General features: G+C 45.9%; 1 protein-coding gene across 1 annotated transcript; it reads left to right on the top strand.

Annotated features, from left to right (window-relative positions):
- The first annotated feature begins 8220 nt into the window (after positions 1-8220).
- LOC126526406 (uncharacterized) lies at positions 8221-9460 on the top strand. The gene has a single exon (XM_050174322.3). The coding sequence runs from the start codon at positions 8252-8254 to the stop codon at positions 9458-9460; it is 1209 nt and encodes a 402-aa protein (XP_050030279.1). The 5' UTR covers positions 8221-8251.
- Positions 9461-26053: the final 16593 nt, after the last annotated feature.

The raw sequence follows: 26053 nt of genomic DNA, 5'->3' as shown, positions 1-26053 counted from the left end.
TGTGACAGTTCACCTTTAATTCAGCAAGTGTGTCACTCACCGTGCAGCCCTCAAGTGATGATGACGAGTATTCATTGAGAAGGAACACGAAATGCACAAATGGTGCTAACAGTAATCATTTATGCTCTAGTTATCTTACGCCGTTCTTTGAGCCCTCGATCCCCTGATATCATCCTTATGTAAGCTCTGCGAATATTCTATTGCACCCAGAATGCTAATAAAACACATATATAACCTGTTTCAGCGCTTCTAGACGTTGTCGTACTGGGGAGAAGTATAGCCAAAGTGAGGTTCAATATAGAAGAAAGCTTTGATAAAGAATAAGCCTCGAGACGCACTAATACTAATGTGGAAATTCCACCGCAGATAGAAAGACGCAAGAAATGGTCCCTCCATTGTTTCGATGCCACAATGTGAAAACTGAATGTCGGAGCACGAGCATAGGCAGGCAGCACTTGCGTCTGGCGCCAGGGCCAAATGTAGAAATCGGCCGTCGTGCAAATGTACTACGTTCACTTCATTTCGGTTCTGCTTTGCTTTTCAACGCTGTCTTTGCCAGCTACGTGAAACCACGCTCAAAGCACGCCGCTAAGGAAGCTAAGGAGCGCAATTCACGCTCGCGCAGCTTATCGGCGCAAGCGAGTCTTCAGATTTATGCACAGTCGACGAACGGCCCAGTCAGTATATGTGGGTGGACGCCAGGCTGCATGCTTTTATCTCTTAGTGCGAATTCTCATATTGTTGTTGGTTGCAGCATTATTCGGCGAGCTAGCTATAGAACGCGGCTGCGCTGCGCCAAGTTATGCTTCATTTTCGTTTTCATAAAGAAAAAGCGAAAGGTGATGCGTGGCGAATTACAACATAAATAGCTTTTTTCGAGTGCTTGGAATCACCGCAGCTGTGGCCTAGTGCATAGGACGCAAGCCACGGCTGCGGTAGGTGGACAGTTCGAAACCCACCGCTCGCACCCACCGAAAAAAAGAGTGGGTACAGCCGCTCCCGAAACCCGGCGCCGGGAAGTGTTCGGGGCGTATCGCCTGGGGAGTGCACCAGACCGCCGAATGCCCTGCGGGGCGCCTATAGTTTCGAAATGTAACCCGTAAGGGTGGATATGTTGACTGACCGTAATGCGGACACAGCTGCCTTTGTCACTATGACGCAGATTGTGTAGCGCACGGCTGTTTCCAAATCACTCGCCAGCATTTCTTGGGCCTCTTCTTTTTGCTTTTCTACTGTCAAGCTTTTATATTCTACATCAGCAATTCCATTTCAAAACGTGGCCGGAGACACGAGCTTTGTGGGTTGCGCCACCAAGCTCTTGCTACTGTACTGCCTAATGTCCTACCTAGATTGCTACGCAGGGGCGCCATCTATGGGCAGTCGGCATGCTGGCTTGGGCGAGCGCTCCGTTTTGCATGGCAGGTATACGCTCGGCGGTGGGTTGTAGCGTTTGTTCTCGCGCTCGTGCGGTCTGCTTAGTATGACGTGCGCCTTCTACGTGGTAAACGGATCTGTAAGACGTAATGAAGTGGTTTAAGTCAGTGTGGCCTGACTTTGGGCTGGCGTTGAGACGGACGGAGCACGTAGCCCGAAGTCTGCGCGCATACTTCAGCCTACAATGAGTCTCGGAGAATAATTGTGTATTTCTGAATGTTCCATTCACTAATGTGACCTTATTACAGTAATATCCTCTAGTTCTAAGCAACGCTTTAGGAGCTATGAAACATATGCGATGATTGTAACAGCGTTGGTACCGTTCTGCTACTATAGGAACTGTGCTGTTATACCTTGACAAGCGTTCAAACCGTTAGCTGCAGATTACATTGCGTGACTGCTTGGTTCGGTGGATGACGTTTCCACCCATGAATAAAATAGTATTGATTAGTAAGCATAGTAAGCATAGAATAGTGCTACCTTAAGCACAAAGCATGGCAGAAAAGCAAGAAAGAACCGCACGATGTTACGAAAACAGCAGAATACTGTTCATTAAGAAATCTGGTGACAGCGAAATTGCGACTTGCGAAATGAAGATACCTGTCACGAGAATTCTCGTTAAATAAAAACAATGTAAAGAAAACGTGGGCATTGGTAAACGACCTGATGGGCCGATCGAAGCACGCATGCGTTGAAGACGCGATAAAAAATAACTTCCCCACAGTAGACACGAAAGTAATATGTGATAAGTTCAATGACTCGTTCTTGCATGCGGCGGAAAAACGAAGAGCAACAAGTAGCGATAGGCACACCGAATACGAACCTAAACGCACATGCGCGAACACAGCTTTTCTGCCAACCCGCCGTGGTTGCTTAGTGGCTATGGTGTTAGGCTGCTGAGCCCGAGGTCGCGGGATCGAATCCCGGCCACGGCGGCCACATTTCGATGGGGGCAAAAACACCCGTGTACTTAGATTTAGGTGCACGTTAAAGAACCCCAGGTGCTCGAAATTTCCGTAGTCCTCCACTACGCCGTGCCTCATAATCAGAAAGTGGTTTTGGCACGTAAAACCCCATAATTTTTTTTTTTGGAGATAAACCGGCAGGAATGAAAATCTCTGTTGTTAGGCCAATATACAAAAACGGAAAAAAGAGTGACTACGGAAACTACAGACCGATTTCTATTCTTTCAGCGCTTGCCCACATAATGGAAAAGCATGGAGCATCCATGCTACCGTCATTCTGTAATCGATTTTCACTGAACAATGATGCGCAATTTATTTTTACGCAGAATAAAAATACAACTTCCTTGTTAGATGAGCTTTCCCATTACATCAACAGTTCGATAGAAAATAACCGAGTGGTCATGGCTTTTATGTTAGATTTAACAAAAGCTTTCGATACCATAAACCATAATTTTGTGATAAAAAATTTGCAATATCTGGGCTTTCGGGGACACTTCATTTAGTTCTTTTCAAGTTATTTTGCTGACAGATTTCAGTGTGTTAGGTAAGGAGAAACATATAGCAGTTTGGAGCCACTAAAATATGGAGTACCTCAGGGTAGTACGTTAGGACCCCTGCTTTTTAATATTTATGTTACAGACCTCAGCCTTCTACCATTACATTCAAAAATTTTCCAGTATGCGGACGACACTGCGATCACTATAGATGTTGCCAACATTGATACAGGGTTCCAACAACTACAGAGTGATGTTGTTAAATTATGTGATTGATTTCAGGAAAATTATATTTTCATAAATAAAGGGAAAAAAAGCTAGATTGTTTTAAGAATCCCCACAAATATATCACAATTAATAGGCGGATTTTTCTGCAGTCATCAAACTGTAATTCATGCCATTGCCTATCTTTGCCACTCGAATCAGCTGTAAAGTATCTGGGTGTACATTTCGATCAATGTCTTAACTGGAATAGTCACGCTAAACACATATGTAAAAAGCTAAGATCAATTGCTGCCATGGTGTATCACCTTCGAGGCAGAGTTCAATTTAAAGTAAAGCTTAGTGTATTTAAGGCGCTAGCTGAAGCTTTACTTATGTATGGCATTACATTATACGGCACTTGCTCTGAAAACAAAAAACAAGAAATTAATCGTGTAATTCGTAAAATAGTCAAGAGCATAACCTACGGTACAGCATTAGATAGCGCAGGCGCAAGGGAAGAATACCAAGCCCTGGGTATACTACCAGTGAAAGAACAATTTATTTATGTAGTTTTGAAGAATCACCGCCTCAGCAAAGAATTTAGGGTTGCCGTAAAAAAGAACGTGACATTGCGACAAACTGAGAAGTACGTGAAACCACGTGTCTGTATTCATTATGGAAAAAGAACCCGGAACTACTATGTCCCTGCGGTATTTAATCAATTGAGTGATGAATTATGTTCAATAAACACGAAATGAAAAATGAATAAAGCGATCAGAAAATGGTCTGCAAGCTATATAAACGTTTAGTAGGTAAAGACAGTTGACTCATATGGAATTGTTTACCGGCTTCGTTTTCAACTTTTCTTTATGATCATGCTTCGATACCTGTGTATAATTTTGAAATGAGCAGTTTGAAGAATTGAGTTGTAGTCCTGTAAGTGACCGGTGTATTTAGGTATCGCTTTGATGTTTTGACTTTGTTTTGACTTTGATGTTTTTCTTGACAACATTGTGTAATGAAAAAACAGGAACTCAAAATGCTTGTCATTTTTTGTTTCATGCACTGGACGGTGTTCAGTGTATATATGCGAGAAAATGTATTAATTGGGGTAATATGAATTTAATATGTTGTTTCATTAACTGCTAGGTCATTTTACAAGCACTGCGTGCTTAGATTGACCAGCAAATTCATCCTGTACAAAGAACTTTGGATAAATAAATGAATGACTGAATGAATGAATCAATCAATCAATAACAGCATACCTTACAGTGTGAATTAAGCTTGTCCAGCAAAGCGACCATTTACGAACTGTGTGTCTTTTTTCAACGGTGTCTTCGCCAGCTACTTGAAACCATGCCTAAAGCACGCCGCTAAGGAAGCAGAACTTGAGCAATTCACGCTCGCGCAGCTTATCGGCGCAAACGAGTCTTCAGATTTGTGGGCAGTCGACGAGCGGCCCTGTCGTTACAATTGCGGGAACACCAGGCTGCATGCTTTTATCTCTTACTGCAAAATCTTATAGTGGTGTTGGTTGTAAAATTATTCAACGAGCTAGCTATAGAGTGCAGCTACAGTGCGTCAAGTAAGGATTCATTTCCGTTTCCAGAAAGAAGAAAAAGCGAGAGGTGATGCGAGACGAATGCAAACATAGATACCTTTTTTCGAGAGCTTACCTTCACCGCAGTCGTGGCCTAGTGTATAGAGCGCCAGCCACGGCTGCGGTAGGTGGCTAGTTCGAAACCCACCGCTCGTACCCACCGGGAAAAAAAATTGTGGGTACAGGCGCTCCCGAAACCCGGCGCCGGGTAGTGTTTGGGGTGTATCGCCTGGTGGAGTGCACCCGAAAGCCCTGCGGGGCGCCTATAGTTTCGAACTGTAACCCGTAAGGGTGGGTATGTTGACTGACCGTAATGCGGACACAGCTGCCTTTGTCACTATGACGCAGATTGTGTAGCGCACGGCTGTTTCCACATCACTCTCCAGCGTTACCGGGTCCTCTTGTTTTTGCTTTTCTGCTGTCAAGCTTTTGCACTCTGCATCAGCAATTCTATTTCAAAACGTGGCCGGAGACACGAGCTTAGTGGGTTGCGACACCAAGCTCTTGCTACTTGTACTGCCTAAGGTCCTACCTAGGTTGCGAAGCAGGGGCGCCATCAACGGATTAGGGAGCAACGCTGCCGTCGCCAACTGCGTTTTGGCTTCCTGGAACGAGTGTTTGAGCTCTGAGGACCATTGGAAAGTGGGCGTTTTCTTATTGTAGTCATGGCGCAGCAGGTCGGTACGCGGTTTGAAAATTTCAGCACAGGATGCTACGAATTGCTTGCGAAAATTTGTGAGCCTGTGAAACTCGCCCAAATTTAAAAAGGAGGTCGGAGAGGGGAAGATATCGATTGGCCGCATCCGTGCCTAACATGGATTCATTCCTTGGCGAGATATGCGATGGCTGAGAAAATGCATAGCTTCAACTACGAAAATGCATTTGTGGGCTTGGGCTTGAGCTGAAGCATGGGTTCGAACTTACGGCGGGCGACTTCCTAACTTCGTCCAGCGAGCCTTCGAGGCCGGGCTACAATATGCGGGGCGGGGGCGTTAACATGATGGGACACCTTGTGGTTCACGGACCGCGCAGAGTTTCAGGGTTTTATAAGCTGCGCATACTCAGCAAATTTATCTCTGTATATTGAGATCGGGCTAGACGTACGGATAGCAGATGAGGTGAAGTTGGATATCACGCCAAGTACGTCGAGGCATGTGACGGGATCCTTTAGGTGCCGATCGCGAACCGTCAAATATAGGTTGTAATGGTTGAAGAAGTCTGCTCCAAGTAGGTAAAGGTGACGTCGGCGATCACAAACAACCGTCTGTGCGAACTACGGAGTCCGACATCTAGCTTTATTGACTGGTCCCCATAGACGCAATGGCAATATTGTTTACTGCGTGCACCGTGGGTGTGGACTTGCCGCGTTGGTGATCTGCAACCGTAGCGGGAACGATGGACAGCTCGGCTACGGTGTCGACGAGGACGTGAGTGCCGATGATGCGATCGACTATGAAGAATAGGCGGCTAGCGCGAGGGCCCATGTCGTATGCAGCTTTACCGGTAGGCCGGTGTGTTTCCTGTCCACGAACAGCGCTGGATGCAACGACTTGCTTGTACGCCAAAGCGACATCGGTACGAGCAGAACTCTAGTCTGCAGGTGCGCTGCAAGACTATAAAGGTCAATGGTTTCGCCGAAATTGGTCCTCAGAGTTGCCACCCGACATCACCTTCGCCAGAGCAGTGGTAAGGTGGCTGAAGGTTTCCTCCAGCAGCCAGTGTCGGTCACCTGGCTCTGAGACTCTGGCAGCGGCGATAGGTATCTATGCCGCAGACAAGTAGCCGAATACACGACCAGGGAGTGCACCCAGCCGATCGACACCCATCGTCACGAAACCCGCCAGTACAATGCTGGCGCAATGTGGGAGACGTTGGAAGAACACCTCACGCAAAATTCGAAGCTTGCTCTCCTTTGCAATGTGCTCACACAGTAATTGACGCAACCAGTGCAGCAGTTGTGACGGTCGTTGGTCACCGAGTTCCTCGGAGAAGAGCGGTTAGAGCTTTGACTGTTGCGATGGATGGATGCGCTGCAGGACTGTGTGTTTCAAGTCGTCGCATGCTGTGGCCGAACGTGTACGCGTTAGCAATTCCTCTATGGCGTTGGCGATCTGGTAGGGTAGCGCGGCGAATACGTGCAGGTACCTTGCTCTCCGCGAAGTGATGCGCCAAAGTTAAAAACGAGCCTGCACATGCATATACCAACCTCGACGATTCTTGGGCCAGAAGTTTGAAGCTAAAGCTCTGCGGCGATGACAGGACACGTATTCGAGGCGTCGTTAGTGTCAGCAGGAGCAGGAGCCGCGTCGTCCATGGCTAGTGTTTGAAAAAAACTTTACATATCCTCGGTCACCTATGTCGGGAGCTCGGTTTGGCGGAGGCAAGGAATTTACGTTGTGACAGATTGTGAACGGAGAGCCAGCTAGCACTATTGGAAATTAAAAGCACCTTTGCCGCGTGGCTGTGGTTGCGCCCCAGTCGGGCAGCTGCTTCGGTTACAGGAAAGACCAAGGGGCAATGACCCCCAAACCGAGGCACCACGCAGTGACGGACGGTCGCTACAAGTACCTCGGTCAATTACGAGAGAACTGCTGTGCGACGGTTCAGCTTTATTTCAGCAAGTGTGTCACTGACCGTCGAGCCCTCAATTGATGATGACGAGTATTCATTGAGAAGGAAGACGGAATGCACAAATAACGGTAAGAGTACCTATTTAGGCCGTAATTATCCTACGTCGTTCTCGCAACTCACGGGCAACTTATATCATCAGCATGAAAACTCTGCAGATCATCTAGCGCAGCCGGAATGCTAAAAAAACACGCATATACCCCGTTTCAGTGATTCTAGTCGTAGTCGTAGTGTTTAGAAATATAGCGAAAGTGAAGTTCAATATAGAAGAAAGTTTTGATAAAGAATAAGCCTCGAGTCGCCCTAATACTAATGCGGAAATTCGTCCATTGCTATAAAGACGCAAGAAATAATCACTCCATTGTTTCGATGCCAGAATGCGAAACTTTAATTTCGGAGCACGCGCATAGCGCACACAGAAGTTGCGTCTGGCGCCAGGGGCCAATGTAGAAATCGGCCGTCGTGCTAATGAACTGCGGTCGCTTCGTTTCGGTTCTGCTTCGCTTTTCAACGATATCTTTGCCAGCTACGTGAAAGCATGCCTAAACCACGCCTAAACCACGCCGCTCAGGAACCATAACTTGCGCAATTCAAACTCGCGCAGCTTATAGGCGCAAGCGAGTCTTCAGATTTGTGGACAGTCGACAAGCGGCCCCGTCGTTACAATTGGGTGAACACCAGGATGCATTCTTTTATCTCTTACTGCAAAATCTTATAGTGGTGTTGCTTGGAACATTATTCAACGAGCTAGCTATAGAATGCAGCTGCAGTGCGTGAAGTAACACTTCATTTCCGTTTCGCAAAGAAAAAACGAGCAGTGATGCGAGACGAATGCTAATATAAGTACGTTTTGTCGAGCGCGTGGCTTCACCGCAGTCGTGGCCTAGTCGATTCCATTTCCGGCCACCGCAGTGAACGGACGCGGAATGCCTTGCTCCGTAGGGGCGGATACAGCGGCCCTCGGCCGTGGCACCAGGTGTACGGATAAGCCTTACCCGGATTATCAAGTTGTTTTGCCTCATCTGCCTTCAGGTACATCAGTTTTGTATACAGTATTTTTGCACGCGGATGTTAAAACCAGGCCGTATCGGGTCGAGCACTTTCGAGATGCGCTCGCGCGTCTTGCACTGCTGCCGGAAGTGGTGGCCCTTGGCGCCTTCCAAATGAACCATGTGTGGGCGGTGACCTTCCGTGATGAAGCTTCGAAGAAAAAGATGCTTGCGGCAGAAACATTCAACGTGAAAGACCAGCCCTGTGTCGTTTATGATCCCTGCAACCAAGGCATCAGACTGAAGCTTTATTGGCTGTTGCATTTCGTTCACGACGACGAGGTTCGAGCAGCGTTAGCCCCTTACGGAAAGGTTACAGATATCGCCCGCGAAAAGTGGCGGGTACAGGGATGTAATGATAAAGGGTCCACCACCCGTTTGGTGACACTCTTGCCAAAGCCTGGAATTACAGTTGAAGACTTGCCTCATCAGGTGCGCGTCGCGGAAAACTTAGCGCTCGTGCATGTACCAGGAAGGCCCCCGTTATGCCTCCGGTGCAATGGAACTGGACATATCAGGCGCGAGTGTCGCATACCACGCTGTGCACTCTGCCGACGATTCGGCCACGAAGAACAAGACTGCGTGCGATCCTATGCAGCGGTAACAAGTCCAGTTAAAGGCGACGAGATGGCTGAACACATAATGGACCATGCTGATGCCGATGCAGCATCCCGAGCAACGACCGAAGAACCGGCGGCAGACAGCACACCCTCTGACGCGTCTACACTTCAGGAAAACTCCACTGGGCCCGGCGACAGCCAATCTGGCGAGGCAAAGAGCGTGCTGGTTGGGAAGCCGACTAACGACCAAAACGTCAATGAGAGAAAGGACGCGATTTTAGTAAGCGCATCAGTGACTACCGCGAAAGACGAGACCGAAGGCATTGAGGATGTTGAAATGACAGCAGCCGCTAAAGCAGCTGCAAAGAGGCCTCGTGAGGCCACTGACGGATCTCAAGCCTCACCCGAACCATCGAGCAGCGGCGAGCCGTCGCCGAAGACCGCTATAACGAGACGAATGGGCCTCAAACCGAAGCCGAAGATACCGCCTGATAGGCGGTCGGCTTCAACATTGACCCCGACTTAGGGGCGCGAAGTGTGTTCAGCCAGCCTGTCCTCAGTATAAGACGTTACATAGCGGACAAGTAGAATGTGACCTGTGCTGGTTTTTGCTATCACTGCCTGTCCGGATGTGAGTACCGTTCCGTCTGTTTGCTAATCCAAAAAATGGCTGTTAATCTGACATTTCCCCTTTGTGTAGCTACGTTGAATGTGAGGGGTTTGGCATCCCGCAGGAGGCAGTGCCAGTTAAGCCGTCTCTTGTTGGAAAATGACATTGACATAATGGCAGTGCAGGAAACCAAAGTAGAAAGCGAAGAGCAAACGCACAGAATGGTCGAACCTTTCAGGGATAGGTATAATGTATGTGTGTCTCATGCTAGAGGCACTTCAGCGGGTTGCATGATACTCGTTCGAAAATGCACCGATATTGTAGCGCAATCTGTAAAGTCCAGTGATGATGGCAGGCTACTATTCATCGACTTTGGCATTTGTGGCCTCCTTTGGCGTGCAATATGTGTGTATGCTCCGAATAACATTAACGAACGTGTAGAATACATAGATAACCTGAGGACATGCATGACGTACGAAAGGAACATAATTTTATTTGGAGACTTTAATTGTGTGTGCAGGCCGCAAGACAGAATCAACAGATTGACTTACCGTGATGGAAGTGCGACACAATTAAACGCGCTTGTAAACGAGCTTGAACTGGACGACGTTGGTTGTATTTTTGACGGTGACGAGCACGTACAGTATACGCACTACCAAGGTGTAAGTCATGCTAGACTAGATCGCATATATGTTCCGGCAGCTGCGATACCACACATTACTACATACAAAGTAAAGAACGTCACATTTAGCGATCACTGCTTGGTGATAGCGACACTAGGAACCAAGACAAAAGTGTCAAAGTTTAGTTGGAACTTGTGGAAATTAAACGATACACTGTTGGATGATGAAATTTTTGTTAAAAAAGTAAAGGAAAGGATAGAGGAAATATGTTCGGTTGAATCTTCCAATTTCACAGCGCTTTGGGAGCAATTTAAAAATGAAGTAAAGATTGCGGCGATTGAACGAGCTTGCGTGCGGCGCAGCATTGAAAAACAACAAGAGAAAGAACTTAGGAGCACGTTAGATTATATGATTGCGGTTGAGAGTGCTAACCCTGGACACTTTAGCAAGGAACTACGTGACCTTAAAAGTAAGCTCGAAGTGATAGATGAAAAGAAATATCGTGGAGCGATCGTCAGAGCACGGGCTGAAAGACTATGGCTAGGGGAAACGCCTACTAAGCGGGCACTCGGGGAAGAAAAAAGGCAAGCAATAAAAAAAGAGATAAAAGAAATAAGATATAAAAACGATGTGACGCGCGACAAGGAACTGATAGAGAAAGCGTTTGTTGAATGCTATCGAAAACTGCTAAGCCCAAAAATAAAGGACACAGAAGCCTTTCGAAACGAATTTTTGTCGCTCATGCCAAGGCTAGGCGATGAAGTAAGACAAACGCTTGAACGGCCAATTAGTCTGAATGAAGTAAAACAGGCCATTGATGAACTAAGCACTGGCAAAGCACCTGGGCCTGATGGACTAGGGGCTGCCATTTACAAATGCTTCAAGGAAGAACTGGCACAAGCGTTACATCGCGTGATAAATGAGTGCTATGAACAAAAAAGAGCACCTTTATCTTTTAGAAAATGTCATGTAGTACTCATTCCAAAATCGGATGATCCCAGGAAATTGTTGGATGTTGAGGCCTATCGACCTATAAGTCTCACGAATGTAGACTATAAAATATTTACAAAGGTGCTAGCCAAGAGATTGCAGAGCGTTATCACACACCTCGTATTACCTCACCAGACATGTGGCATCAAAGGAAGGACAATCTACACAAATATACACACCGCTAGAACTATCCTAGAATGCTGTGACATGACTCAAGATAACATAGCTATGATACAACTGGATCTTCAGAAAGCATTTGATAGAGTTAATCATGACATACTACAGTTATTACTAGAACATTGTAATGTAGGTAGCGTTATCAAGGAGGGCATCAAGATGGTGTATGAAGACTGTGCAGTAAACCTTATAATTAACAACACCGTAAGTGAAAACATTCCAGTACTGTCAGGTATAAAACAAGGGTGTGCCTGTTCGTCTCTTCTTTTTGCACTTTATTTGGAACCCTTATGTTTAAAAATTCGCATAAATAAAATGGTGCATGGTTACTCCTTTTATGCTACTGAAGTAAAAATACTGGCATATGCCGATGATATAGCTATATTCTGCAAAGACAAAGACAGTATTAAAGAAGCTGTTAAGGAAGCTACATCATTCTGTAGTGCTACCGGAAGTGCCATTAGCTGGGATAAATCTCTGGGCATTTGGCATGGAAATTGGGGGCAAGAGCCGGAGGCGTATGCAAACATGAGATGGACAAGTATTCCTGCTAGATACTTGGGGGTTCCTCTCCAACATTATGGAAATACTGCAGAATACTGGGCAGGAGAGACAGAAAGGCTCAAGGATCAGTCTGAAAAATGGGGAGGGCATAACTTTTCTATGTTTTCCCGCGCTACAGTCTGTAATGTGTTTTTTGTTGCAAAAGTGTTTTACGTACTTCAAGTGTTCAGTATGAGCAGAACTTGTGTCCAAAAATTACACAGTGTTTGCCACCTATATATGGAATTCTACCTGGGAACGCACCAGTCGGTTAAACTTGTTCCTTTCGGTGCGACACGGAGGGCTTGGTCTGTGTCATTTATTTTTGAAACAAATAGTTTCAAGGTTTTTCTTTCTGAGAGACCAAAGAGATGTTTTCTTGCGTACTGTTATACACATGAGGTTGTGTAATCATATCCCGGATTATATTGTCTCATCAAATGCAGATACGCGTGGAACACTGAGCAGTTTTTGGCGCGAAATAGTGTCTGCATATCAAGTACTGAAGCCACGGTTTTCCTTAGAATATTTGAGCGCAGTGGCACGTAAACGATTGTACAAAGATCTAATTGATGTGTTTTTACCAATACCGTTGTACCGCTCCATCTATCAACTAGGACCAGAACGAGACGTATTAAAACGAGTTCGAAAAATGCCAGTAAGAGCGTCATCTAAATCATTCTTTTTCCAACTGCACACGGGCACGCTCGCTGTAAAACCGTGGCTTCAAAGCAAAGGTATCTTTGTCCCATGGGGATTACACTGCCTGATATGTCGAAAGGAGGAAACGATAGAACACATCTTTTTGGACTGTCACGATGCTTTTTTCTTGTGGGACATCCTTAAACGGACACTTCAGAAAGATTTGCCAGTAACACCCTTTGGTATCCGATTCTTGCCATGTGAAGATCCAGATGAAATGCCATGCGACATGTTCATGTTACTGTGTTTGCATAGTGTGTGGAAAACGAGGATGGCGGTCAGAAATGCGGATGTCAACGCAAGATCGGCCATGCAAAACTTCAGTGAGAACTGTGTGTACATACGAGATGTTCTCAAAATCCAGAGGAACCCACCGGATTGGATACCTGTGCTCGATAAGCTGGCTTCTCTGAAGCCATTTTAGCTTCACACTCCAGCCATGAAAAGGCTCACGCGTCTTTTATTGTACTTGTAAAATTGTATTTAGGAGTTTTGTGTTTGGAAGTGCCAAACCGGTAATAAAGAAAAAAAAAAAAACAGTCGTGGCCTAGTGTACAGGTCGCCAGCCACGGCGGCGGAAGGTGGCAAGTTGGAAATCCATCGCCCGCACAGACCATGAAAAACAAAAATGTGGGTACAGGCGCTCCCGAACTCGGCGCCCGGTTGTTCTAGAGGTGTATCACCTGGGAAGTGGACCCCACCGCCGAATGTCCTGAGGGGCATGTAGTTTCGAACTATAACCCGTAAGGGTGGTTGTGTTCGCTGGTCGTAATGCGGGCACAGCTGCCTTCGTCACTATGACGCAGATTGTTTAACGCACGGCTGTTTCTGTATCGCAGGCTTGCGTTTCCGGGGCCTCTTTTTTTTCTGTTCTGCTGACAACGTTATATTCTGCATCAGTAGCTCTATTTCAAAAACGTGGCCGGAGACACGTAACAAGGATGCGCATTCTCAGAAATATAAATTGGTGAATAAATGTTTTGGTTTTATTTTATTCTTGAGACAATAACTATGCTATTGATTTCTCGATTCAGGTGCTATTGCAATATTTAAGTACAATTGAAATATTTCTCCCTTCCCGTGCCCCTTTCTGCAAGCCGATTGTTTGAGGTCACGTGATCCGACGCGCAATGCGGGAAAGTTTTTTGTGTGCCCTCCTGATGCCGTCGTGGAAAGATGGGCATGTGTCCAGTTTAGCTTAGCAGTGGACACAAGACCATCACAGTAGTGCTTGAGGCGCTCCTGACGAATAACATTGCGTCCACGTCGGCGCTTAGTGAAGGGCGGCCTAAACGCCATAATCCTGCAATTAACAAGGAATAGGCGCTCGACCTCAAGGTTGGACTCATCGTAGTTTGAGTTTTCTTTTCTTTGAAGAGAAATGGACGGCAGGATACGGGTTCTCCGAGAAGGAAATCGCTGACGGTCCAAAAGTCGTCGCGTCGAAAGGTCGCTGATTTAGAAAGGTCTGACTTAGAAATGATGGCTAAAGGTCTACGTGTGACACAGTGCATGCCGGCACCTATGTATTCACAAATGCGTTTACATTTGCTGCACACACACTCCCACAACAATCACGTAGGCATGTGGAAGTAAAATTTCTATCTGAGCCTTCGTCACTTGTCTTTTTCCGTTCTTCCTGCGTGCGTTTTCTTTTTGTACGCCTAAGTTTTACTCATCACGAATGTAAAACTAACCAGCGCAATATTTATTCCTAGTCGGCTACAAACAAAATTATAAGTCAAATTTATCTTGAAAACTCAAAAGCGTTTCCAGCGGTTCTGTACCGACCTGTCAACAATGCATGTGGTCCTAAGGTCCCCCTTGTTCAGGTTATTGTCTACCAAGAACTCGCCAATGTCGGCTTGAAATCAGCACCATGACCGGTTCCCGGCCGACCGAACGTCCTTCGCTCGTGCCTACCCAAAATCAACGGGTCCTTCGAGGTTCTAGCAACACGGCAGAGTGGCGAACACCGTATGACCGACCAATTTGCTTCAGTTGTCGCCGAGTTGCTGATGTCGCTCGATATTGTCTCAACCACGGACCCTCGATGCCGTTCTCCAACAGCCCTCGTTCAAACGGCAGTCTTCGCCATTTCCAGCCGCAAGCCGAGCCGAACCTGCACGCCGCGGACGGTACGACCACATGACGCCGTCGTTCACCGTCCGCCGAGCAGTCACCAGTGCCTTTAACCGCAAAGTGTCACCCGTCGTGGACGTCATCCCCGTCCCGTCGCCTGTCGATATCTTCCCGACGTGGGCGCGAACCTTCATAAAACTAAGAGATGCAACTCCCGGAGGTGACGCTGCATTGTCGACGTCTCCGCCAAAGCCTCTCACCCTGCCGACCACACGCGAATATAGTCGATGTGAAAGTCGGCGGTACACATGTCCCAGGGCTTGTTGATACTGGGGCCCATATGTCGATAATGAGCAACCATCGTCGTTGCCACCTGAAGAATGTCCCTACACTTGCCGCATCTCGTATTGTCAGGGCCGCCGAAGAAGCAACGGCTATTAACCTTGGCATGTGTACTGCCGGAATAGCTTTTGCTGGTTTCAGCAGTTCCGTTCTATTTGCTGCCCTTTTGCGGTGTTCCTATGACGACTTTCCGCCTCCACTTCTTGTCGGACCACTCGTCACTGGCTGACTGCAGTGCTGGCATCCTCCAACTCGGGCTGCCTGATCACTGCTGACCTCCAAAATCAGCTGAGTCTCGTTTATGTTCTGCTGACTTCGTACGGTTGTCACCTCATGCCACCATGTACTTACCTTTGACGTGCTTCCCATCTCTTCCTGGCGGTGACTATGTGCACTCCTAATGTCGATGTTCTGCTACGCACAGTTACCGTACCGCATACCATTGTGACTATTGCCGGCAACCGTGTATTCCTTCCTACTTTAAACTTTGGTTCAAGTACCGAAGTTATCCCGGAAGGCATGTCGCTCGGCAACACTTTCCCGATCGACGATACCGCCATCTCTGTATTGGATGTTCCGTCCTCTTCTGCAGCCACCTGCTTTCCGATCAGTTCCGAAGCGCCCTATTCCGGCACATTTTCAAAGATGATCACTCATGACCTGCTTCCCGAACAGGCTGCGGATATCTGTCGCGTCCTAGTGTGTTATCGCGATGTCTCTACTTTGATGATCGCCCGTTGTGAGAAACTACTGTTGTGACTTATAAGCTCAACACCGGTGATGCTAGTCCTATCTGCCGATGTCCCCATCGCGTTTCTCGCGCAGAACGCCACGTTATTCAAGCTGAAGTAGACATGATGCAAACCAATACTGTAATTGAGCCCTCTCCGAGTCCTTGGACATCGCTGGTTGTCTTGGACAGGAAGAAGGATCGCAGCTTGCGATTTTATGTCCACTACCGTGAACTCATCAATGTCCCGAAAAAGGATGTCTGCCTTCTCCCGCGCACAGATGACGCTCTCGACTGTCTTCACGGATCCAAATACTTCGCTTCAATCGATCTCCGATCTGGTTATTGGCAGGTTGCGGTTGATTAACTCGACCGTGAGAAGACCGCTTGCGTTTCACCGGACGGCCGTTACCATATTAAGGTTATGCCTTTCGCACTTTGCAATGGCCCAGCAACTTTCGAAAGAATGATGAACGCTCTCCTTCGGGGCTTTAAGTGGTCCACCTGCCTTTGTTACCCGGACGATGTCATCGCATTTTCCCCTACGCTTGATACCCACCTCAGTCGCTTGGCAGCTATCCTTTAAGTATTTAGGAAGACTGGCCTTCAACTTAACTTTTCTAAGTGCCATTTTCAACATCTCGAAGTCAATGTTCTTGGCCACCTTGTCAGTGCTACCGGTATACGTTCTGATCCTGATAAGATTCACGCAGTCAAGAACTTTCCTGTACCTTGCTCAGCAAAAGAAGTGCGCTGCTTCGTGGGCTCACGCTCCTATTTTTGTCGGTTTGTTAAAAAGTTTCAGCAAATCACAAGGCCACTGACAAACCTTCTCAAGAAGGACACGGCGTTCTTTTGGGGCAGCGAACAAGCCGATGCCTTCGACACTCTCATTCGCTTGTTAACAACGCCTTCGATACTAGGCCACTTTGATCCATCTGCACGAATTCAAGTTCCCAAAGACGGAATTGGCGGCAGCATAGGTGATGTCCTCGCCCAACAGCAAAATGGAGCCGAGTGCGTCATTGCCTACGCCAGTCGCCTCTTGTCCCCTTTAGAGCACTTTTTTTTCTGTCATCCAAAGCGAGTGCCTCGCTCTGGTGTGGGCAGTGGCTGAATTTCGCCCTTACTTCTTTGGCCGCCCATTTTCTGTCATCACGGACTACCATTCCCTGTGCTGGCTATCGTTACTGAAAGACAAGACTGGCCGCCTCGATCAAAGGGCACTCAGACTTCAGGAGTATTTATTCGTTGTGAGATAGAAGTCCGACTGCTTATATATGGATGCCGACTGCTTGTCTTGTCATCCCGTCGATCCTCCAGACTACGACGAGCAGGATTTGCCTCGCCAACATCGACTACAAAATACTTATGAAAGTATTAGCGAAAAGATTTCATCGTGTTATAAGAATATTGGTAGGGCCGCACCAGACTTGCGGTATCAAAGGCCGGTCATCGCGAGAAACGTGCATGTTGGGCGAAGTGTGTATGAATTCTGCGACGAGCTTGATGAACACGTGGCGATCATTCAGCTTGATATGGCAAAAGCTTTCGACCGCGTCTCGCACCAGGTCTTCTTTTGCATTTTAGAGCATTCAAATGTGGGCCGCGTAATACTAGAGGACATTAAGATGGCGTACACGAATTGCACAATGCGCATTATTGTCAGTGGTCAACTTACTGATGCCTGTGCTTTCGCTCTACTGTGAGGCAGGGATGCCCACTTTCGACCTTGCTCTTTGCAGCTTACCTCGAGCCACTCTGTTTGGCCATCGCTTACGATGAAGATATAACAAGTTTTAGGCTGCAGGCTGCACATGTAAAAATATTGGCTTACGCACAGATCCGGCCGTCTTTTCCTCGGACAGGGAGAGCATTAAAAAAGCCACGAATGTTGTTTAAACTTTTTGCGAGTGTACTGGAGCCCAGATTAACTGGGACAAGAACTACGGCTTTTGGCATGGCAACTGGGAAGACATGCCGGAACTTTTCTCTCATTTACGCTGGTCGACTGCTCCAACGCAATATCTCGGTGTGCCACTTGATCAGTACCGCGATCCTGAAACGTACCCGATTGATCAAGTGCTGAGTACAAGAGAAAAGACAGTGGAGTGGTAAGGCAGGTGATTGTCCATGTTTGTGACTGTCTGCAACCTGTTTCTTATTTACAAGATCTGGTATGTGATGAATGTGTTATGTGCATCGCGAGTAAGCTTACGAAAAATTCACTCTGCTTTCGCCGTTTTTATTTGGGCATCCACTTGGGAGCGGGCCAGCCGAACAAATTTGTTCCATCCAGTCAAGAAAAGTGTGCTAGGACTCGTGCACTTGTTTCGCGGTTGTATCGCGGTTCATTTATTTACGTGAACAAAACGACCAATTTCTTCGCACCGTCATACAAGTCAGGCTATACGGCGACTTCTTCCAGGATTCACCGTGACGTCATGTGAAAACATGCACGGAGCAGTAACTGGGTTTCTGCGAGAAGTGGTGCTCTCGTACAGGTTGTTAAATGTGCGGTTTTCACAACAGTACTCATGCAGCGTTAGCAAGAAGAAACTGCATAGGGATCCTGTTGAAAACATCCTTCCTGTACCTTTGCACCGTTTACCACATCGTGGGGGCCGAGGACAGGATCTGCTAAAAACAACAAAGAAAGTGCCAGTATCGCCTTCAGTTAGAACCTTCTTCTTTCAATTACACACCAACACACTTCCCGTTCACACCTGGCTTAGCGATAAAGGCATCTTCGTACTCTGGGCAACGAACTGTTATTTATTCAAGAAACCCGAAACAATCGAAAACGTATTCCTAGATTGTTGGGGCCCGATTTTTCACTTGGACATACTCCAGCGAACATTGAAGAGGCAGTTACCCCTTGACTAACATGGCATATGATTCTTCCCAGTAAATACATCAGACTATACACCATACGATCTAATTATGATCCTGAGCCTCCACGCTTTGTGGAAAGCGAGAACGGAATTTGTGTATGCAGACCCACTCTTTCATCCTGTTCGCAAGCACTTCATTGACAGTGTGGTATGTCTGAGAGGTGTATCGTTCGCTCTCTGATCCACCAGAGTGGATATCTATACTTCATGATTTGGTCTCGCTGAAAAAAAATAAATAACTCCGCATTAGCCAAAGCATCGGCGATACGTTTTATCCATTGCAACCCGTGACCTTAAATGTCAAACTCTTCAATAATCAAAGAAAGAAAGAGTCTGTGGCGTAATGGTTCCAATATCAGGCTTCTGTGCTAGAGGTTCTGTGCTCGAATCCTGCCGTCGGACAATTTTAATAATGTTTATTTAATTATTTATTTCGCAGTGCATTGTCGAAAATGACGAGTTTACTTGTCACTAAGACGTTTGTTTGAAGCCAGAAGGACGAACTTTAGGCAAATCCATATATTTACCATAATTCACATGCTGGCTCAACCGACTCTACTGCAGCTCCCGTAGGCGCTAGCGCCAGAGTTCCCTCTAGTAGTTAGTGTCAAAAACTCTAAGCGCCGTGCCACATAGCCTCCGCCGGCGATTTAGCCCACTGCCTCCTGCTACACTGTAGCCTGGCAACCTTTTGGGCTACTTTTTAAGAACCTAGCTAAAATGAACTGGCTACTTTTACAGCGAAGGACACGATCCCCAGGATCGTGTCCCCCATGATCGTGTCCTTCGATACATCGTTAGGCTGCAGAAAATCAACAACTTTGGAAATGCACATGCAATTCTTGCAATTAAGTTTCCCATATAAAAAAATTATCAATGTACACCTACTCCCTCGTATACAGATATCATTCAAACAACACATGGACATTCCGCAGAGTGGCTAGTTAATATCTAAAAGTGCCAGGATCAACACTCTATTGGAGACAGCGGAATTCATAACAAAATCATTCTTTACCTAATTGCTCAATAATTTAGCCAATATGAGTAATTTGAACCAACAGCAAGCTTAGGTCTACCTGATCAAATATAATTAGAAAATGGTTAATCAATTATTGCACAGCTATAGGCTTCGCTTACACGCGTAATTTTATAGTTGGATAAGTAGAAGTAATTCAATACTTTATATTGCATTCGGATTTTTATATCGGGGAGAAACCACTGCATATAATTCAAACTGGGACACCTCAGCGAACAGCAAGCCTCCGTTTTAAATGAATGCGTCGTTTGAACTACACAGACTACAAAAAAAAATCGCTAACACAAAGTTGGACGCTCATGTTAGCGGCGTGCAACCAGCACAGCTACCATCCGGAATGGGCGACGGGAAGCCCTCTGTAAAAGATGTTGGCGGTGCCGCTGCTGTCGCATGGGCTGGCATCGAAGTGCCGGACCTTTCCACACTTTCGGCCTCACGGCAACGCACGCCTCGTGAAGAAAATAGCGCCTCTTCCCCTTCACAATCAGACTCTCTCGCCCCTGAACACACTACCCCCTCGTAGTACACTGTACAAGAGCGTACTAGAATCACGAGGAGGTCGCGAATCATCTTATCATCGGCCTATATTTTATGTTCACTGCAGGACGAAGGCCTCTCCCTGCAATCTCCAATTACCACTGCCCTGCGCCAACCGATTCCAGCTAGCACCTCCGAATTTCTTCATTTCATCACCCCACCTAGTCTTCTGCCGTCCTCGATTGCGTTTCCATTAGCACCCATTCTGTAATCCTAATGGTACACCGGTTATCCAAACTACGCGTTATATGGCCTGCCAGCTCAAGTTCTTTCTCTTCATATCATTTAGAATATCGGCTATCCCTGTTTGCTCTCCGATACAAACCGCTCTCTCCTCTCTTCCTATCTCTTAACGTTATGCCTAACATTCTTCGTTCCATCGCTCTTTCTGCGGTCCTTCACTTGTTTTCGAGCTTCCTTGTCAGTCTCCAAGTTTCTGCCCCATATGTCAGCACCGGTAAAATGCATTGACTGTAGACCATTCTTTTTAAAGATAACGGTAATATTCCAGTCAGGAAGTCAGGAATGTCTGCTGAATGCGATCGGATCCATTTTTATTCTCCTGTAAGTTTCCTTCGGATGATTAGGGTTCCCTGGGAGTAATTGACCTCGGTAAACGTACTGCTTAGAAGATTCTAGAGGCTGACTGGCGATACTGAACTCTTGTTGCCTTGCCAGGCCATTGATCATTATTTTTGTCTTCTGCATATTAATTTTCAACTCTACTCGATATAGTCACCCTGTTAAAGGAGTATTGACACAAAAATTTTCGATCTGGTTTTTCTGCCTTAATAAGTAGCGTATGACCCAATAATCACGGCACGAAAGCTCGTTTACTTCAGAGCGCGACAGTTAATAATTTGGAGCCTTATTTATTTATTTATTTATTTATTTATTTATTTATTCATTTAATTCAGTACTTTCATAACCCGGAAGGGCTTTAGAGAGGGGGTGGGTACAATGCAAAAATAGAAACAGATACAGAAGTACAGAGTGCAGATTTCTATACAAAGATATTGGTGCTATTACAAAAAAAATAAAACCAAATACAAAAGTACAGAGTTTTTAAACAAGAGTAGTGGTGCTATTACACCAGGTAGTCAATCAGTGCTGATTTGAAAGATGGCATATCCACAGCTGAGGCATTGGAAGTGGGAAAGCGGTTGCACTCGCTGCAAGTTTTTGGCAGAAATGAGTGGAAGAAAACATTACTGCAAAAATAGGGTACGGCGACCTCGAACTGTGGTCAGTGCGAGGTGATACGTAGGAAGGCTGGAAAAGAAGTTCGCTTTTTAGTGATGGGCAAAAAAAAAGATTTTATGATACAAGGCCAGGCGAGAAATTTTTCACCGGGGAAATAGGTCTGGCAGTCTAACATTCGATTTCATTAAGGAAACGCTAACTGCACGATGATGGTTGGAAGTAATGAAATGAGTGGCGCGGTTTGTAGCGACCAGTCCCAGTTTCGGTTTCAGAAAGCGAGATGACCGAAGAAGGAATGTAAACACAGCTGGGCACGTGATCACAAAAACTTCTTACGTGTGCTCTGACGCAACGCCAGCGCGCACCCTCGCGCACGATCTTCGTGTTGCTAGTTCGTCTGCTACGCCTGCACGTGTTTTTCGATGTCCGCGCCACCATCGTCGTCGTAGTTTTCGTCATCCAGCGGCGATGATTTCCTGCAGGCGGAAGTCGCCGCCGTATCACTGGTGAAGTTACAAATTGCCTTCTCAACAAATTTTAAAATGCATATCATTTTTATTGACAAAACATGTGGCACTATTACTAACAGGGCCACGACCAAGGTCTGTGTCACTTGTGGCCTACATATCCACAGTCAAGATGATAGCACAGGCTGGTTAAGTATTTCAAGCGCAGTGAATGCAAGGTCGCACAATCTTATCTGCTCAATCATTGCCATTCTGATTTCTGCTTACGAAACAATTCATTCAATACATTACGATATATGAACACTAGGCCCTCGGAGGCACGACATGCATTTAGAAATTATTCGCTTTCTTTACATGCAACAAATGGCGACTTCAGAGTGTAATATTTAAGCAGCGAATGGGGCGCATCATGTATTTGTGTCGTATAATTGCACCGAGGCGTAGGTACACAAATCATTTTTAGAGGGCATAGTGGTTTCTGTGTATTTAGCTACAATGCATTAAGCAAACACACTTGCATACAGCTCTCACAAATAGGAAACTGGCTTGTGCAAATCCGAGTGCTTGGCCTATTTGGTACAAGTTCATCTTGCAACAAATGGCACAAGTGTAGACAATGCATATTAGACCAGACAAGTGCCCCTGTTTCTAGTCATGTGCGATCATCTTCTCTGCCATTTCAGCTAATGCTTATGCTAAGCAGTGATATGTTAGACAAGAATTCATTTACTATGGCATAATTGACCTCCTTTGATTTCTTTTTGTCAGAATGATGCAGAAACCAAGAGGGTGAGGTTACAAGATGGTTCAAAAAGGTAGCCCACAAGAGACTACAAAGTAGTAGCCCCTCAGTTCCTGATTTTGCACAGACCATGCTAAAGTAGCAGTTGCTGTCAGTAGGAGCTCAGAGGCACCAATTTCAAACAGAAAGGTTAAGGTTTTCTTAACCTTTTTTTTTTCTATAACTGCATTGGGCTCTCTACTCTCGGTTATATTGACATAGTCAGACGACTATGTCATGGCCCCTTTCACAGCGATAGCTAGTATAAATACAATGTTTCAGTACATAAAAAAGTAGAAGTAGCACAAGAAATGTTTCTTAGTATAAGAAACGTAATAAGCTCCAAAAGAAAACTGAGATAAATATTGTGACGGTGGGTCGCATTTAATTACAGGAGGGAAGATAATAGTCCAAGGTAGGCTATCTTCGTAGACAATCGCAGTACAGTCCAACTTCGTTGTTTTCTAACTTGCATTAGCATGTTTCATTTCCCCATTCCGCTGACGATGCCCAGTGGGCGAGTTAATCAGGGGACCGCTGGTGGTAAGGCTTGAGGCATGTGACATGAGTCAGCTGTGTCTTGCTGGAGCGGTGACTAGTACTTGTGAGATGAGTGATCCACCTTAGCATTATTTTGGAAGTGACGTTCCAATGGAGGGCGGCTTTCAATGCAGAGAACAGGTGCCCATTCATACGGGATAACAACATGCACTTCTATTGGTGACCCCGTTGTCAGCACACATCTGCCTGCCATCGTGATTTGTACTCGAATAACCTCGGGCATGCCTGTCTGCTGCTACTCTCTATTCTTCGGTGCTCTGCGCATGCGTCATTCCTCCTCCGCTGATGCTCCTTCCGTCGTTGAACCAGCAAAGGGTGTGGATTCTTATGGCAATTGTTTGTTTCATCTGGTGCGACCTCTTCTCTTTCAGAAAAAATGCCGAAACTAACTTTGGGAACGTCCCTCGTATTCTGCTGCAACCGCCATGCACTACAATTACAACAACCCACCAAAAATAACTGGTGGAGCGAATCAGCAATTATGAAATGCATGAAATTTCACTGCATGATATGAGGCACACGCACACAGATGACAAAGAAAGGCATGAGGAAATGACAGATTAGATGCTGCAAGTGGCAGCAACAATGCTCACAAAAAATAACACTGCCATATACAAGGTAACCTTTAGGGCATTACAAGCCTATTTCTTCTGCACATTTCCCGAATGCATAATGAGGAAATATACAACTCGTACCTTAGTAATACAGTTTTTGCATTACTATTGAGAGGGGCATGCTCATGATTAAATGAAAAGTAAATTGCTTGGTTTTACATCCCACAACCACAACCTGATTATGAGGCATGACGTTTTTAGTGGGGTACTCTAGACTAACTTCGACAACCTGGGTTTCTGTGGTGTGCACCCAATGAATGGTACACAGACGTTTTTGCAATTCGCCACCATCAGAATGCAATCACTGTCCCTTCATCACACAACTTCGTGCTTAGCAGAAAAGCCATAGGCACTAAGCCACCACGACAGGTACATGCCCGGGATGCTGGAATGCTGGTGATGGTCACTGTGCCTGGACTTTATTTGACTGCCATAGCCAGTACTTGGTCAAGCAAGTACAGCGGCGGGAAGAAAACATTCCCTTGAACCTTCACAACCCTGTGCACATTTAATTCCCCTCGATTGAAGCTAGGACAGTGCGACTACTAAACAGTTTGGATTGTTGTGACATACACGTTGTGACATACATGTTGCGAGATCATCCTGCAAGGTATACTCCAAGGTAACTGACATTAATGCCCTTCCTGTTGCGGGCTCAAACAAGAAAGCAAAATGTCATGCCACGTACGCCGGTGAACTGTCCAATGTAGGCTCATACGTTTTGTCACGAATGTTGCCCTCATACGTCACAGATGGCTCTGAACATAATGGTGTAAAACATCGCTGCTGCACTGCCTCCATTAACAGGATGTCTGGCAATACCAAATCAGTCTGGCATCCTGGAAGAGCAATCAGTGCTAAAGAGCAATAAGCATGCTAAAGGTGCCCCATCGAAACCCGCACATAATGGGTTCCGTAATAGCTTCAAGTTTGAAGACCACCAATACAAGTACATATTCCAATGGCGTGACAGGCACTTACCCACTTCCTTTACAGTTGGGCTCGTTTGGACTTTTGCAGCTTTTGTCATAGTCTTCAGAGCCACCTGAGTAGCCTGAGAAGAAACTTGACCAAAGCACTGAGTTTGTGTTTCCAGCTTTACTCGATCTGAGGAAATAAGTAGTCAGATGTTAGTCTAAAATCAAGTTTTCAATTATTCTTGTTTTGCCATTATTTCCTTATTTTTAAATATAGATATCTGCTGTGAACTGCATGTACTTCACGATTTATTTATTTATTTATTTATTTATTTATTTATTTATTTATTTATTTATTTATTTATTTGTACTTCATATACCCCATTTGGAGTTTTACATGAGGGGTGGGCATATTTAGATCATATTTTCAATGAATGCCTTGAACGATGAATGACTGAAGTGGTGCACCGCTTCGGCAGGTAGATGATTCCAGTCTTTCACTGTTTGAGCGAAGAAAGAGTTAAGATGAGCGGAGGCGCGAGCTGGAGGGGGATAAACAGCCTTTGAATGGCTATGATGGGATGAAGTGCGATGCGCAGGCGTGCTGTCAGTCTGAGGAAGTAGTGAGTGATAAAATTTGTAAAAGAGGCACAGTCTTGCTGTTTTGCGGCGCTGATCGAGAGTTGGAAGGTTCAGAGATTACTTAAGTTTAGTAAAGCTAGTGTGGTAAGAGTAGTCAGAATGAATGAACCTTGCTGCACGATTCCGTATGGATTCTAGTGCTGTTGCCAGGTTAGATTGGTGTAGGTCCCACACTGAGCATGCGTATTCCAGTTTGGGTCGACCGATTGTTAAATATGCGAGTAGTTTTACTGCGGGCGGAACAAGGCGTAGATTACGGCGCAGGTAGCATAGTACACGACTGGCATCATTGCTAATACGGCAAATGTGCGAGGACCAGCCTAGGTTATTGGACAAGTTAATACCTAGGTACTTATAAGAAGTCACAGCACATATTTCCGAACCAGCGATAATGTAATTAGCTGAAATAAATTTTTGGCGACGATGTAAAGTAAGTAGCGACGTTTTTTGACGTTGAGGGACATTAGCCAATTATTACACCAAGTTTCAATGACGTTAAGGTCGGACTGGAGAGCGCGGGAATCCGCGTCGTTAGTAATAGGTCAATAGGTTACACAATCATCAGCAAATAAACGAATTTTGGAAGAACAACCTATCCGTAAGTCGTTAATGTATATAGTCGCAGTACAACGTGGACAGTAGACAGGGAGACGTTCAAGAACCGCAGG

Source organism: Dermacentor andersoni, chromosome 8 (genome assembly GCF_023375885.2).
Source record: "Dermacentor andersoni chromosome 8, qqDerAnde1_hic_scaffold, whole genome shotgun sequence".
NCBI lineage: Eukaryota > Metazoa > Arthropoda > Arachnida > Ixodida > Ixodidae > Dermacentor > Dermacentor andersoni.
This window is presented reverse-complemented; position numbering and strand designations above follow the sequence as displayed.

What these genes read in the sequence shown, in the direction of transcription:
- LOC126526406 (XM_050174322.3), top strand. Translation starts at nt 8,252, where the DNA reads ATGCCTTGCTCCGTAGGGGCGGATACAGCGGCCCTCGGCCGTGGCACC.